This window comes from Musa acuminata, chromosome BXJ3-6 (assembly GCF_036884655.1).
Source record: "Musa acuminata AAA Group cultivar baxijiao chromosome BXJ3-6, Cavendish_Baxijiao_AAA, whole genome shotgun sequence".
NCBI lineage: Eukaryota > Viridiplantae > Streptophyta > Magnoliopsida > Zingiberales > Musaceae > Musa > Musa acuminata.
This window is the reverse complement of record NC_088354.1, coordinates 2,555,202-2,572,270: the sequence shown is the minus strand read 5'-3', so window position 1 is coordinate 2,572,270 and position 17,069 is coordinate 2,555,202. Positions and strand designations below refer to the sequence as shown.

General features: G+C 38.7%; 2 protein-coding genes and 1 long non-coding RNA gene across 15 annotated transcripts; 2 read left to right on the top strand and 1 right to left on the bottom strand.

Annotated features, from left to right (window-relative positions):
- The first annotated feature begins 25 nt into the window (after positions 1-25).
- LOC135639753 (uncharacterized) lies at positions 26-2,127 on the top strand. Its single transcript, XM_065153638.1, has one exon. It carries the CDS (start codon positions 165-167, stop codon positions 1,920-1,922), a length of 1,758 nt encoding a protein of 585 aa, XP_065009710.1. The 5' UTR covers positions 26-164; the 3' UTR covers positions 1,923-2,127.
- A 989-nt stretch (positions 2,128-3,116) lies between these two features.
- LOC135639756 (uncharacterized) lies at positions 3,117-4,938 on the top strand. Its single transcript, XR_010497021.1, has 2 exons — positions 3,117-4,509; positions 4,605-4,938. It is a non-coding gene; the product is annotated as an uncharacterized LOC135639756 (long non-coding RNA).
- Positions 4,939-7,400: 2,462 nt separating this feature from the next.
- Positions 7,401-17,008, bottom strand: LOC135641665 (putative pentatricopeptide repeat-containing protein At1g64310). 13 transcript variants are annotated; one of them, XM_065157239.1, is made up of 11 exons: positions 16,887-16,994; positions 16,773-16,817; positions 16,576-16,674; positions 13,096-13,206; positions 12,193-12,367; positions 12,021-12,077; positions 10,512-10,800; positions 10,359-10,436; positions 9,979-10,210; positions 7,591-7,659; positions 7,401-7,456 (listed from the first exon to the last, which is right to left on the bottom strand). In XM_065157239.1, the coding sequence occupies exons 1-7, from the start codon at positions 16,962-16,964 to the stop codon at positions 10,652-10,654; spliced, it is 714 nt and encodes a 237-aa protein (XP_065013311.1). In that variant the 5' UTR covers positions 16,965-16,994; the 3' UTR covers positions 7,401-7,456; positions 7,591-7,659; positions 9,979-10,210; positions 10,359-10,436; positions 10,512-10,651. The 13 variants fall into 13 exon arrangements, with proteins under 13 accessions (XP_065013311.1, XP_065013312.1, XP_065013310.1 ...); XM_065157240.1 differs by lacking the exons at positions 7,401-7,456; positions 7,591-7,659 and adding an exon at positions 7,748-7,824 and having other exon boundaries at positions 10,512-10,565; positions 10,645-10,800; positions 16,887-16,995; XM_065157238.1 differs by lacking the exons at positions 7,401-7,456; positions 7,591-7,659 and adding an exon at positions 7,748-7,824.
- Positions 17,009-17,069: the final 61 nt, after the last annotated feature.

Here is a 17,069-nt window from a genome sequence, read left to right as displayed (position 1 = left end):
ATCGATCCACCGCCACCCTAAGCGCTCTATTTGCCGGAAAAGTTGCTGCGACTTCACCATCACTGTCACTTTTGAGATCTCCTCTCCACCAAACGCCACCGACCGGCTTCAAATCCTCCTCCTTCCCCAATCCCAATTCCACCAACCCTTCGCTCGAGACGGCCATGAAGGATTCAGGGAGCGACGCTTCGGCGGCGGCGGCGGAGCGGGAGCTGCCGCTGAGCCAGAAGGCGGTCAAGGTGCTCGGGAATGTGTGCTTCTCCGCATTCGTGCTCTCCGTGCTCGTATTCACCGTCATCGCCGTCACGTACCAGCCCCCCGACCCCTGGCTCGACTCCCCCAAGGCCATCATCTCCAAGTCCCTCGCCGCCACTCTGCCAAACGCCACCTTCCGCACCGACGACTCTGTCCTCCCCACCGGTGAAGACCTGGTCCCCGTTCAGCCCCGAAATGACACCGCCGCTGATGCCGCCAACGACACAATCCCCGCCGATCCCACCAACGACACAATCCCCGCCGATCCCGTCAACAATGCCACCGCCGCCGACGGCGCCTCTGTGCTCCTTCCCTCGCTGCCGCCTCCGGCGTCGGACTGCGACGCCGACGCCCCGATCAACTGCTCCGACCCCCGCGCCCTCGTCGCCATCCGGCGCTTCAACGCCCGGGTATTCCGCCGCTCCATCGTCTTCCTCAGCTACGAGAAGCCCGTCCCTGGATCCGCCTCTGGCGAGTGCGATGCGGCCTGGCGCTTCCGAAACCGACGCGAAAAGTCCTGGCGCCGCTACAGAGACTACCGCCGCTTCCGCCTCGTGCCCGCCGACAACTGCACCTACGAGGTCGTATCCGCCGGCAAGTTCCGCTCTGGCGCAAACGCCGCCCCGAAGCCCTTGCCGTCTCGCCGGTCCTCTTCCCCCTCCTCTCCCGCCCAGATCCTTGATGCCGAGATCAATGACACCATCCCGACGCTCGGATCTGACTCCGATTTCCGGAAAGGGAAGTACCTCTACTACACCCGTGGCGGCGACTACTGCAAGGGGATGAATCAGTACTTGTGGAGCTTCCTCTGTGCCCTCGGCGAAGCCCAATTCTTGAATCGGACGTTAGTGATGGATCTCAACATTTGCCTGGCCTCCACTTACAATCCTAGTGGCCGGGATGAGGAGGGCAAGGATTTCCGATTCTACTTTGATTTCGAGCACCTCAAAGAGTCGGCGTCATTGGTGGAGGAGAGCGAGTTCTTGAGAGACTGGCGACGGTGGGAGCGCTCCTCTGGCCGGAAGACCGGTGGCAAGATCACTGTCCATAAGGTGCCAACATACAAGGTCACACCTATGCAGCTCAAGAAGGACAAGAGCACCATCATCTGGAGGCAGTTCGATGGGCCGGAGCCCGAGAATTACTGGTACCGCGTGTGTGAGGGACGAGCAGCTAAGTACATTCAGCGGCCGTGGCAAGCCATATGGAAATCCAAGCATCTGATGAACATCGTTTCACAGATTGCTGGGAGGATGGACTGGGACTACGATGCTGTCCATGTGGTCCGGGGAGAGAAGGCCAGAAACAAGGAGCTGTGGCCCAATCTAGATGCAGACACCACGCCTGAGGCTCTAGTGCAAAAGCTTATGAAGGTGATACGACAATGGAGGAATTTGTATATCGCTACAAATGAGCCATTCTATAACTATTTCGATAAGTTGAGGTCTCATTATAAGGTGCATTTGCTTGATGATTATAAGGAGATGTGGGGGAACACAAGTCAGTGGTATAATGAGACAATGGTTCTAAATAATGGGCGTCCCGTGGTGTTTGATGGGTACATGAGGGTGGCAGTGGACACAGAGGTGCTGTATAGGGCAAAGAATCGAGTGGAGACGTTCAATAACCTGACGAGGGACTGTAAAGATGGTATCAACACGTGCTAGCATTGGCATGAAAAAAAGGATCGGAGGCTGAAAAGCTGTGGATACTCTTCATGTTTGTGTGAGTCCTGGACAAGTACTTGTTGAAGAATTCCTCTTCTGTCCATTTCAATTTGGAGTTCAAACATTGAACATTTTCGATCTGTATCATGTTCTATTATTTGCTTCTTTCCTGCTCTTTTGTGGTAATATATCTCTTTTTTGGTAACAGATTTATCATCTATTGGCCCCATACTATTCCATGACATGTTGAAACATTCATGTTTACCTACACTCTATTTTGTTTGATCTACTAATAACCTTGCAATGAAGCTTTTATTCTTGTTTCTTAGTTGAGTCCCTTTAGGGCAAAAACTACAAGTGATATGAAATTTGTTCCCGAACAATTAGATTGAAATTTATGCAAAACATGTTTGTGTCTCATGCAATTTAGCTCACCATATACAAGAAAGCTGATATTGGACGTGTTAAGATCATGTCTTTTTTACTTCATCCAGATAGACTTTGAAGCGAATTAGACGAGGTTCTAGATAGTCATGGATGAAGTTAGGTTGCATGGTTGGGATGTCTGGTTGGGCATGGTCACATGAGTCAGCATGCCTGACCTTGCTGATGATATCTACAGTTTGACCTACAGTTTTACATGTGGATGACATACTTAAGGCATATTTCATTCCTAGTACATTGTAAAAGTGTTCTTGGCACCAGTCTTCTTGGATAGTCAGTTCCATGTGTATATTCTGAAGTAAAAAGTGGGTAATTTGGCGTAAACAAGTGAAGTTTAAATGCTACCAGAGACAAAATGTAAAGTATCTATAGGTGAAGTTTGACACCTTAAAGGCCAGGTATCAAGCTACCTCAGATAAAAACTAGGATTTAGGTGGAACCAAAATTACAGTACCTAATAAAGGATTCCTTTTATTTGGGTGGAACAAGAATCCATGGGTTTCAATGAAATGAATCCCCAAGGAAGTGTTGTGTCGAGTAATGTGTTACCGAATCATTCCTTTTATTCTAGTTGGTGCAGAAATCCCTGGTTGACCTAAATAATACATGCTAGAATCAGTTCTACATTAGTTTGCTCAGATCCTCCTCCAAAACTATATCTACCAAAAATTAAACGGTTCTATTGACTCTCCGTGTTAATCTAGATGATATGAATATGTGGTTATTATCTCCTAAAAGTCAATGGTATAGCCCTTACTGTGGATAATCTTGCAAAAAGGTGCACCAAATTAGTTTCTGCTAGCGGAAACTCGAGATGAATGATCTTTGCTACTCTTGGGAATTGAATTCGTTCACTTGGCAGGAAAATCATGCTAATAAATCAAATGCTTTTTCTTGACCAATAAAAGAAATCGATGGTTGTAGACAATCAAGATTTGTGATACTCAGGCAAGACATGTGATGCATGGAGAGTGTCGATGTCTTAACTAATCGAGAAATGTAAAAAATGAATAGGATGGTTAAGGACGTGAAACAGTTGCTACGCCTGACATTGGTTAGATTGAATACTTTCTGCTCTTCATTCTTTGGCCTGAGTAACAGGATTTTCCAATGCCTTCAAAGGATCTTCTCATTAATGTATTGAATTTGCTCGCCGAAACATCTTGATGGTTTTCAGGTGCTGGATTGATGCAGGATACGTATTCATGTAGCCTAGTAAAGCAGGGACTTGTCTCGCGGTATTCTTCTCTTAGGTGATAATTTGACAGCTGAATATATTATCCTGCTTCTTTGAATCACCAATGTTACCATGGTAATTTATTTTTTTGTCCTAGTTGACAATAACAATTTTGCAGGACATCATGGATGTTTAAAGACTACAATTTCACGATATCTTTTCATGGTTTTCAATGCCAATCTGTTTGGCATGATCCATATCTTTGCTCCAGCTTGAATTGGTGCTTACTGACTCAGGATTTTACTTGTGTGTATTTCTTAGCTTGTGGGTGTTCTTTGTTATGATTTGTTATTTTTGTGCTTTCGGTTTATATAAAACCTAACCTTTGATTTTTTTTTCGCCTATTTAGGCATGTCCTTTTTTTTGTTTTTTCCTTGTGTTTTCAGAGGTCACTTTTGAATTCAAGAAATATGATATCTGGGCAGTATGCAGCATTACCTCTTTTGCTCTCACTTCTGTTCTTCTGTAAATATTGTTGTCAGCATTTTTCTTCTCTTATTTATGAATGTTTTCCTTGCACATGTTTGCTATTTAGATTTGTGATTTTGATGCTTGAGCATCTGCCCATCGTACAGTAGCTTCTTTCTGTCCAGGAAAATGAATTGTTTTAAGTTTTTGATGCTAGAGCTTTTAATAGAAAATAGATTGATATCTAAATGAGGGTTTTGGTATTTGTTTATACTGGATTTCCCATTCGAATTATGCAGGGATCTACCCACAGTTGAGATGAAAATGTGATAATATCATGAGTCAGATTCGATATGATAATTGATCTATTCATAGTTCATCTTATCGGTCCGTATCGATGTACCGATCAATATACGATATGTTGAAACATATTGTACCACCTATGCTGTTCTCCTTGTCAGATCGATACATATCGCTCATATCAGATGATATATCACGGTACGAAGAACTGAATCATACGATCATGATGTAGAAACTTGTAGGCAGATGAAGATCCACCTGGTTCACTAATGGTTATTCCAAATTGTTTCAAGGAGCACGAAGGACGTACGACGTGGGGAGAAGGCAGTCGATGATGTTGGCTTGGCTTCCAACTCAAGGCTGTGAACGGTAGAGGCACGGAAGCAGCACTCGATTCACGGTGCTTCGTTCATGATGGGGGATGACTTGAGACGAGGAAAGAAAGAGCGAAGGCAAAACCTTCGACCGCCCACATCTGTCTTCCACATCCAATAAAGGTGTCTATCATTCTTCTCCAGCCGGTCTTCACAGCATCTATCTCTGTTTCTGTTTCTGTTTCTTCCCAATAACGAAGGGAAACTTTATTACTTCGACTGTCTAATACAAGAAACTCGAATTTTGTGGTTATTCCATAGGTTGTTCACACTTTAAGCTATGAATTTAGTATATTTTTATTATCATGATTCGTAATATCGTACCATATCACTTAGTATATACCGGTCCGATAAAAAATTGATATGAACGGTACGTCGATACATCTTAGTGTATATCAGTATGTTCGATATAATTTGATGCGTACCATGATAGTTAATGGATACATTGATATGGTACGATATTTAAAACTTTACTTATTATATGGATTTTGGATACCAAAATAGAGTGACACATAAACAATCTGATAATAAGTGGTTCGGTAGAATGAGATCTATCCAACCCCAACAATGATGTCCATCCATCTTGACACTTCAATATAAGCTATTATACTATGATTGTAATATTCAATAGTTCGACATATAATTTCACCATCAAATAATGATCAATGATTCAATGTGCTCTCACTTTAATTTGGCGATTGTCTAAGCTCACTATAAAGCAATCTTAGTTCATATAAAGCACTCTTAGTTTAAATATCTTTCTTCCAAATCCTTTTGACTCCACCTAAGTATAGCGTGCGTGTATGCCCTGACATAGTTTTTGCAGAATGTTGAATCCCTTGTTTTCCTAACACACAACTTTCAATGATATCGAATGGTGGACCAAAGTTAGATCCAAATCTCCAACATGTTGGACAATCAAATTTGAATTAATAATTTTAGTTTTAAAAATTGAATTAAATAAGAGTTTGGATAAAATACGAATCATTTTTATTATTGACAGTTAGATTCAATTGAATTTTATTTCTATGGTAAATTATTTGTCTTGATTAACTGTCTATGCCTATAAGTATTCAAATCGAATAAAAAATCAAATTAAATCGATTTATTAATAGTTTGGTCTCGAAGACTATAAACAATTTTGGTTTGGGGGTACTTTTCTTTAGTTCGGTTAATCCGTTCAGATCGAATCGAACTAATTTTAATTAAAAAATTATCAACTCGATGGACTTCATTATCTTCGATCCTTAACCGATTCAACCTTTGACATAGTCCGATTTCAACGCATCAATTTCACAAATGACATGAGCCTAATTTCATAAATCTTGTTGTGTTGGTCGATAAATATATTACTTGTTTTATCGAATCGATTTTAGTATTTTTTATACTCATTAGTATAAAATAATGAGCCCATCTCGTACGATGATGTTTCCTTGCGTCTCTTGGAATGCATCTTCAAAAACGATATGATATATGATTAATTATTGTAGTTAGACCTCCTTAGAATTCTAGTTCCTAGACTTAAAAAGTTTACGTTGGAATCCATATATTTATTAAAGTGAAATATTTAGTTTCATTTATCTTAATATCATCGGTTTTATCGATGAAAACATAAAAATAAAAGGTAAAAAAGTAATTTTAACATTTTAGTTAGCGGTGGCGGATGGAGTCGGTGGTAGCAGATGATAGTGTTTTTATGTATAAGAAGAATGACGATGAGAGGTGAGGGCCCGCATCAGTGTTGGTGCAATTATCATGCGGCTCGTTTGGCATTTGCATCGGTAACGACATAGATGCAGAGCATGCTACTATGCATCTGCATCAGTGCCAATGCAGTTGTCAAGGGCATTTGTATCGTTGCCAACGTAGTTGTCGAGCGGACTATTTTACATTTGTGTCAATGTCAACACAAATACATAACGACCTTTACCTCTTGTCGTTGCTCTTCTCGTCCACGATAACTATTGCCGGTGTCACTGTTCACCACCACTAAATAATACGTTAAAATTATCTTTTTTTATCTTTTATTTTTATATTTTCATTTATAAAACCAATAATGTTAGAATAAATAAAACTAGATATTTTACTTTTATAATTAGTTATAAGGATTTCATCGTAAATTTTTTAAGTTTAAAAATCAAGATATAAAAAGGTTTAACTTCCATAGGGGGATAATATATAAATTTTTTACCAACGACAGGAAGCTAGTGATTGACATACCATCAAATGTATTAATTAGATAGTGGCTTCAACCATTCAGATCGTGATTTGCGCAATGATATGAAACAATTCTTGATTAGATATTTTTCTAAAGAAATGATTCACGGGCCGTATAAGTTTCTTGGATTGCTAAGTCATGTAAGACAGTAGCAGACGGTCTTCTGTTTATGCTCCAATGAGTTCAATGCCTATGCAATTTATGTTGGGAGAACAGCACGGATCCAAACATATCGAAGCATTGAAGGAATTACAATAACTGGATCAGTCCTAACGTTGACTTTCTGAAACCTATCTACAGTTGTATACGAGCTATAACAAGAAACACAGATGCCATCTTTATATCATTTGGTTGCAGTGCATGGAATAATTCCTGACCGCATCCTAAATCATGACATCCAAATTTGCTACAAGGTAAACTCAAGAACATAACACCTGAAATTTACAGGAATCAAGAAATCACGCTCTCATTGTGAAAGCCACGACCTTCATCCTTGTGCGTCCGTAACCGAGTTCTCGGTGCCTAAGTGGCGGATCAGAGAGGCCTCTAGACCCTGTGCGAAGAATATAACCTCAGATATATATTTGAGAAACGAACTGATAATGATTAAAGAGGTACAATATCTGCGATGATGATAATAAAAAGTAAGCTTAAGATTATAAAGTCAGCAAATAACATATATCTAACATTTGATTTGTCAACATCATCGACCGCAGGGATCTCTGAGCTCGCTGCTCCTGGAGGAGAACCATATGGCTGCAAGACATATGACAGATAGGTTAGTCTTCACTAACTCAACAAATGGCTGCATCACAACACATTAACCAGAAGAAAATTCATTTGCCTGGTGTGAGGATGAACCCACAACATGTTTCTCTGAGGAGTTATTCTGTAGCAGGCATTCCTTGAACGGAGAAACACCTGGTCCAGGGAAAAGATGGGTGCTTGTAGATAAGCCATGTTGCAAAAAGTTCAGATCTCTAGAGTCAATTTTAAGTGTAGTCGGGCAGTTACACGTCAATATGGAATAAGTTTGTGACATTGAGGCACCATGATGCAAATTCATGCTAAGCTTGTAAAATAGAGAGGAAACAAGTATATTCAATAGGGTCTGAGTAACATTTAGTGACTTGGGCTTATAAATCTAATAATTCCACAAAAATAATTTTCAAAGAGTTTCTTCTTGACCATTACATTATTTTGCAGATTACTTTTACAGCCCAATTTTTAAGTAACAAGGATGCAATATGTTTACCTAAGTCTCAATACGAAATAGAGGTAGGTCCTACAACAACTTTTTCTTTTTCAGGCTAAACTAATATCTGAAACTAGTTCGCAGCCCAAAAAGTTTTGGATCTACTTCACAAGTTCAACACCTTCATGGTTCAATTCGAGAAACTTCTGACAGCTACAATCCATATATATATATATTACAGATTTGGAGGAATGTAACCAGAGATGAAGAATATTATAAAGATGATACAAGAAATGGATTGATACAAAGGTTCGCTTTGTATCTGAAACTAGGCAATATGTTTACCTAAGTCTCAATACGAAATAGAGGTAGGTCCTACAACAACGTTTTCTTTTTCAGGCTAAACTAATATCTGAAACTAGTTCGCAGCCCAAAAAGTTTTGGATCTACTTCACAAGTTCAACACCTTCATGGTTCAATTCGAGAAGCTTCCAACAGCTACAATCCATATATATATTACAGATTTGGAGGAATGTAACCAGAGATGAAGAATATTATAAAGATGATACAAGAAATGGATTGATACAAAGGTTCGCTTTCTGAAAGCAGTGAATAGGGATTAAAATTTCAGTCTGCAGCTAAATGGTACACCAGAATGGATTTACATTATTATCCATATGGTTGCTTGTTTACCACTTAGCTATGTAGCAAATCACTAGTCCTCCAACAGAAAGAAGTGCTTGAAATCTTGTTCTAGCAAATATACTTCATAAAACACACTGCCCAATATTTACCTGGATTTTACTAATTATGTTCAAGAAGCAATTCCAATCATGATACCTGTAGGTCATCTTCTAAAGCACAAAGATGTCTGTATGAAGGTGATTAAATTTGTAATTTACATTATATACTGTCCAAATAAATTACAGAAAAAATAATGCAAGACTGGATTCATTTATTGGAAAAATGTGTATAGGATAGGACTAGATTTCCAGAAGCCTAACTCCTCTATCTATCCCTTTTATCATCATTCTCGATTGTACATCAAGGGAATGATAACCATAACTGCTTGTTGACTATCTCTGTTCTTGACAAACTATTAACAAAATTTTACTTCAGTGTTGAAAATTGCAACTTGTCAAGAAAAATTGGTAGTCTCAAGAAAGAAGGAAACCATTCTTCAGCTTATTCTAAAGACGGACTGATGGTTACTTTTAAGCACCAAGTATGATGAATGGGCACTAAGTACTAATTTGAGAAGTATAAATCATGAGTTGTGATCATGTGTTTGAGATGCCGAATGGATGTTCCTGTCCCTTTACCCGGAAGATAGAGCCTATGATCACAGTTCAACATGTCGAGGGTTTGATTCCTCTTAATAACGCTTTGTGCACCTATTGCTTACATTTTGTTTGCCCTCATGGCATTTTCTATATGCCTTGGGTGCCTACCTTCTTGGCTATACGTTTCCTCTTTTATGGGTCAGATTGTGCCAAGGTGGCATAGTAAAATTAAAAAAAAAGAATGGAGATAGAATATTTTAAATTCTTAATATATGTCATTTTAACTATAAGATGTTTACATAAAAAAAAAGAATTTTAAATCATTTGCAAATGGTTAATAAAAGTTTTAAGGTATTGTACCAATAAACTTCCAGATTTGTGTTATAACTAACAGAGAGTGAGCACTGTAAGCAAATATATTTTATAAAAAGGTGTTTGAGATACAAACACAGGAAAAGACGAGTATTCTGACTTGATAAATCCTAGAAAAATTATGATTCCATTTCTAAGCTTCCTTTATGGCTGATATGCAGAGGAAGGACTAACTATTCATAACCGCTTTGCAATAACAACAAAGTTTTGACAGAAGGGACTAACCTGGATGATATCTACATGTTGAAGAAGGCAATCTTTGTTTATTTTCCTGGATAATATTCTCCAAACTGATACACAGTAGCTAGGATAAACATCTTCCACTTTGACCCAATGATATTGGCTGTTCCATAAGCATTTTGGGAACTAAACAACATTCTAACCTTTCATTTTTGGCTGTGCTAATCATCTCAGACATTTCTTGGCTTCCTATAAATGAGGACAATAATTTATGATCCTGAAATGAGAAGAAGACAACCATTAGCTGAGAAATCTATATCTAAAAAAGAAAGATTCTGTTAACAATATCATAAGATGAGATAAAACTATCTGAAAATATGGAACTCATTAATATAAAAGCCATATATAATATATAAATCTTCAACCTCAGTATTCACATTGAATAAAGTGTCCTGAATCTTCCTTGACATAACTTCCATGTTCCCCAGGTGAAGATACAGTGTCTGACATTAAAAAACTAGATTAACAACAATGAAACACCATCAGAAGGAAAGTACAGTCTCTAGATTTATATCAACCTGCTTCTCTATGGTTAACCTTTGTATAACTTCATCTTTCACCAGCAGAGTTTTCTGGAGGTGGTAACATGAAAGACAAACAGTTGACTACAAGCGATCAGTGAATGTGAAGATGAAAAAAATTAGTAGATACTGCTGAATCATCTGGATATCTCTTCAATTTGTGGCTGAAAATTGTTAGTGAATTTCGCGGCTTCAAGTTTTTCCTCTAATTCATTAATGGTAGCATCCCTCCTTCGAAGTTCAAGCTGGTAATTGCTAAGCTTCTTTTCGAGGTGCAAAATCTTCTCTAGATGGAAAGATATCAAACGAAGTTATCCAACAATACAAATGTTGGCCAAAGAAAATATGAAAATAATACAAATAATTGATAGAGCTACTAAGCATCATTCATCAAAATCAAAGTTTCTAGTAATGCAATGAAGTTCTGCTATCCCCATTCGAGGGCATTATGTTTTAGTTACAATATAACAACTGGGAAAAACTATATGATAATCAAACTTGAATAAATAATGAAGACAAGTTGGTTTAGTCTTGAACAAAATTTAAACTTGGCTATCACACAAGTTTGTTGAAAAAGGCCCAAAAGCATGTCAAGTACATTAAATACTAACATACTAATGTGAAAGTAGTTAGTTAAATATTTTACTGCAAACAACATTGCGAGGAGAATATCAGTACATTCATGCTGAAATCCAATCCAACTCCAGTACTTACCTTATTATGATCCATGCTTGGATCCTTATAGGATTTGGCTTTGAGATTTCAATGGATCTCATCTGATAAAGCCACTAGCCTTTTAGAGATCCACTAAAGAGACCCACACCGCAATGACTTTGCACAGTAAAGTTCATGACCTGACAAAATTCTGCTTGATATTTAGATGGTTAGACCTTTCAAATTGCAATTTCTAATTGTGCTAGAGCCTATATAACAAATGTACAACTGAAATTGGACTTCTATATAATATTAAAAAATCCAAAAAACTCAAGAATATTATAAACATGACTGAAACTTAGTTGAAACATACCCAAGACTTTAACTAAACTTATCCTATGACAATTTAGGACTGGCATCAAAATCTACAACAAGATACTGCCTCCTGTACAGCCACCACGCATAAACACTCATCACATCAATAGCAAATATACAACGCAATTGGACTAATTTTTTAAAGTGCATAACTTATTTATCAAGGCCTTATGAACCTTGGTTGCCTTTAAATAATTTAAGCAGGCCTAGTCATAAGATGGTCTAGAGGCAAAACCAAACATTTCTTCTGCATAAGAAAACAACAAAAGAACTTGCTTCTTAAAATATCAAATGCAGACAATAATTACAGGTATGTGTTCTAGAAGGAAGGAGATAACCTTTAGCTATCCTGTTACATCAACTTTATATTGCAAACAACTTGTATCAATGAACCACCAAAAGTTGTGGTGAAATTAGATATGCTTCTTCTCAAATTTTAAATCATGAACAAGAATAAAGAATAAGGATTGAGCTTACCCACAAAATCTTTTTCGAGGGTTGAAATTTGGTCTACTTTCCTCTTTAATCTAGCAACTGAAAAAAAGTATAAGCGCAGTATTAAACAACCTCAACTGCTTGTTGGAGAAAATAGAATCAATTTTTAAATGTGATTGATGATATGGACAATATGGTTTTATGAGAAACAAGCCTTCTTGCTCCTTTCCATTTACAGTATCTTCAACAGTATTTACAACTTGCTTAATTGCAGCAGCTTCCTTCTCCATTGAATCAAACAACTGAATTTGTGTGTGTATCTTTTCAGTAAGGAGCACAAGCTTTCTGTCCCTTTTTTGAATGCTTTGCTTCAATTGATATGTAGAATCCTGCATTTCAAGTTCATAATCATCAAAATTTACCAGCAATCTTCCAACAGAGGTCTACAACAGGATGATTTTCCAATGGAATATCACTAGTCATGTATGGAACTCCTCAAAGGCAGTCTTTTTAATCCACATAAACCTGGACATACCTCAGTTTATTTAGATTATATAATGAAATATGCAAATACAAGTTGGCAAAGCTTCTTAACAAATCAGCCGTTGAAACATGGATAATGTACAATATGCAAAAACATAATGGACCAGATTATAAGTACTTTATCAGACAAAAAATTTATTTGGGTAAACAGATTATAAGTACTTTATCAAAAATAAAAAATTTATTTGGGTCTTAAATCCACCGAGATTTTTTTAGCTCAATTGCCAGCCATCAAAGCAAGGAGAACATAATAAAAAATAAGTCCACAAGTGGGTGAATATCTTATACCTTGCATATGGGATTACACATTTAGAACATAAGGAGCTAAAACACAAGTACAAATATGAAGCATGTACGATGGGCAGAAGATTCTAAAAGTGAAAATAATAATTTGTATTAAACACATCCTTTATGGTTAATTATGTTCATTATTAATTTATCTTCATGTTGTAAGAAATGAACTAATCATGAATTTGATCCCAATTTATACAGTGGCAATCCTGTATTACATAGATTTAAGATTCTCCATGTCCTGATGCCTGATTCTAAGAATAAAAATAGAAAAGAAACCAACCTCATAATGGCTTAGGAAAGCTTCTCTCGACTGAAGCAAGCTGTTGATAGTTTCTTTTAACTCTTTCTCCTTTTTCTTCAGTAAGTCTTTCTCAGTCTCAACATACTTTACCTGTAAAAGGAAGCAAATAAATTATGGAAGCAAAACTTATGAAAGCAGACGAAGATTAGCTTATAGCGTTTCATCACCAGCAAAATCAAAATGGAAAATGTGCAGCATATTAGTGTAAGTAAACTTGGATAGGAAGTCTGAATCTACTAACGTACACATTATCCTAAGTCACTATGGAAACCTAAAAGACTGAACCTTTTTCCAACTACTACATAGTCATTTATAGAGCAAAACCTAAGTTCAGGTGTAGTGAGCAGCGCTTCTAAGCAAGCATCTTACAATATCCAGAGATTCAATAACATTGTGCTACACAAATGTTGATTGCTTTATTGTCAAATCACTTTCTTTACTAAAGACTCGTGAACAAAGACCAAAATACTAATCTCATAACAATCAGATCCAACTAAACCAAATAGGCAAGCATTTTTCTGGAACCTTGATGCAAAACAGACTCCATTTGTCTTATTAGTACTAGTCTTGTACACTTTTGCAAGCTACACTTGATGAATCTACTCATGATCACCATCTTCAAACTGCGTATGTGCACTTGCTTCTCAAACATGGGGAACACAAAGGCCATTCTATTTCTTTCACTTATAACACAAGCTTGGACTGTTTTTTTATCATCATGTATGACACACATAACTTAGTCCGCCTTCTACCCTTTGATCTTGCACTTTCATATATTATATGAGACAAAATACTTTTAGCTCCAATAAGCAATGCTGTTACACTTATTAGAGTTGAAAAGTCAACATAGTAACAATTTGGCAATTCATAAAAGCTAAAACTGTAAAATATAATTGAAAGTTGAAACAACAATCCTATATTAATAGATGGGCTACGGCTTTAATCTCTTTTAAACTACTTCCACTGTTGGAAGTCTCATTGGACCACTGGGTTTTCTTCTTGTTTGGAGGTTAACATCTGTTTTCCATCAGTCACTTTTTACTTTTGGGCATCTACCAACTGGTCTCCAAGGATAAAACCAAAAATCTAAAAATGTTTAGGTGGTTAAGTTTCCAAAAGCAAGACCAGCAAAGCAACCAAGATAATTGATGCGACTGATTTTAATTAAAGATCACAAACTACTGAGGGACACCATGGAATACCTTCAGCTAATTGCATTATTTTGACTTATTAGTTTTGGTTAGCCACCTATTCAAGTGTGCCGACACCATGAAAGAACCAAATGAGTTTGTAATCCAAGCTGATTTCTCATATCTGTTCATTCTAATATGACTACTAAATGCATCAAGAAAATCAATGGTTTTCTAAGTCATTGGAGCCAAATTTCTCCAAACTTTAGTTACTACAAGTAGTCTTTCCAAAAATATCAGCATATATGCCAGAGTTTATCTAACACTCACCACATAGAATTTCCTGTAAAAATTTAGAAACAATAGCTGTAACGTCATAGATCATGGTCTCCAATCCAACTGAATGCAGGATTCTTTTGCAAACCTACTACTGCAATCTGATCCCTTAGAGTCTTTACAACTTCCCACTTCTCTTCGGCAGCATATATGTTGGAAAGCATCACTCTGTATGCAGCCTTTCTTGGATCTATCTCAAAGAGCTTTTTAGCAACAATTCTGCCCATCTCCAGATGACCATGAATGTTACAACCCCATAACAATGCCCCCCAAACACCAGAATCTGCTGGCTTTGGCATTGTATGTATAAAATCATAAGCCTCTTTCAATCGACCAACCATTGCAAGAATCTTTACCATGTACACATAGTGTTCCATCTGTACTTCTATACCAAATTCATCTCTCATTCTATTAAAGAGCTCCAATCCTTTATCCAAAAGCCCTGAATGGCAACAAGCACATAGAAGAGCTGAAAATGTGGCAGCATCAGGCTGATAGCCTCTATCAAGCATCCACTTTAAAAGAAAAAAAGCCTGGTCAACAAGTCCATGGGAACCTAGACCTGATATAACTGCATTATAGGCAATTACACCCTTCTCCGGCATCAATTCAAACAACTGAAATCCCAATTCAGGAAAACCACATTTCGCATACATATCTATGAGACCACATGATACTGCAGTGTCTAGATTGATGCTGCTCCTCATGGAATAACAATGGATCTCTTTGCCTGGTCTGATTGCTGCAATCGAAGAACAAGCAGAGAGAGCACAAGCAATTAAGATCGCATCTGGCCTTTTACCTGAACTAGTCATTTTTCTAAACAGCGTTAGAGCCTCCTTGTATTGTCCTGCCAGTGAAAAACCAGATATAAGAGCTGACCAAGTAACCAGATCTGGCTGGTATATACAACTGAAGATTTGACAAGCCAAGTCCATCAACCTGCATCTGGCATACATGGTAACAAGTGCACTGCTCACATGTGAGCTGCAATCATACCCTCCTTTCAAGCAAAGTCCATGTATTCCTTTGGCAAAATGCAGAATGCTTGGATTCCAGATGCAGGAGATCAATGCAACCATGGAGTACCCATCTGGTTTTGCATTGGTCTCTCTCATTCTTCGAAATAATTGCAACCCCTCCTGCCAAAAACCACCGTACCCGTATCCTGCAATGATTGAATTCCATACCACCAAATCTGGTGTATGCAACTGATCGAACACGGTTCTAGCATTGTTGAGAAAGCCTAGTTTTGAGTAGGTGCTAACCAGGGAGCTGCTGACTATAAGATCAAGGGCAAGACCAGATGACAGGACAATGGCATGGACCATCTCAGCACCACTGCTATCAGAGTTGTCCGCACAGGCACGAAGGACACAGGCAAAGGTGTAGCAATCAGGCTTAGCGCTATGATCACGGCGCATGCTGTTGAAGAGGGTGTAGGCAAGGGGGAAGTGGCGGAGGCGAGCATGGGCTCGTATGATGGAATTCCAGAGGAGGGTGGTTCGGTGGGGACATTGGTCGAACAGGCGACGAGCAGAGAGTAGGTCGTTATGGGAGGCATAGGAGCGGAGGAGATTCGCGGCCAAAAAGGCGTGGTCTAGGGAGAGGCAGGAGGTAGTGACGAGGAACGCATGGAACTGCTTGGTCTTGGACACGGTTGTCGTCAGAGAAGACCAAGAAAAAGAAGCAGGAAAGAGAAGGGCTGCCAATGATTGCATTAATTGCGATTTAGATGTCATTCCACTACTTTGTCACGTTGTGCCCATCTGTTAATTTCTCTAACTAGCGGAAGCAAATCGATTTCGCCTTTCCAAGTATCTTGTCTTCTTCTTTCCTAAATGCGATTCGCGATCACTGAAACAGCCAAAGACATCCGCTATCCACTTCTCATGCTATAAATCGGCATGCCTCTCGAGGTATACGACATTGATCAAGAGAGCCAGAGTTTGAATTCAAATCATGAAAAGCGCTTTAAGTGTGGAGAAAGCACCTTGTCTTCGAGCCTGCGCTGCGACTCCTCGTGCGACGCAATCTCTGCTTGCAACTCTTGCAACTTCTTCGTGTACTCCGCTTCGATCTGCTCTCGCCTCTAAAATTCGAACCATCAGGAATCAGACAGCGTGAATCTCGGTGTGAATTCTTTATTCGACAATGAGATGAATCAGGAAAGGGAGAGAGGGGTTAAACCTGGATGGAGAGTTGGAGCTCCTCTCGGGCGCTTCGTTCGCTTCCCTGTGAAGAAGGAAACCAAAGAGAATGACGAGGAGAAAACCACGTCGGGAGAGCGGAGATTCAATTTACTCGGATGTCGCGGGCTTCGGCGATCAGCGCGAGTAGCTGAAGCTTGAACTTGGAGAGGCCGAGCAACTCCATCGCCATCGATGGATTTGGCCTCACAAGCTTCTCATCAGCTACGAATATTGGAATTTATTTTCATTTCTTTATTAAATGATAATACGATAACGGATCAGATCGTTTAAGATA

Bases quoted from the DNA above. Each gene is read 5' to 3' on its own strand.
- LOC135639753 (XM_065153638.1), top strand. From the start codon at position 165: ATGAAGGATTCAGGGAGCGACGCTTCGGCGGCGGCGGCGGAGCGGGAG.
- LOC135641665 (XM_065157236.1), bottom strand. From the start codon at position 16,324: ATGACATCTAAATCGCAATTAATGCAATCATTGGCAGCCCTTCTCTTT.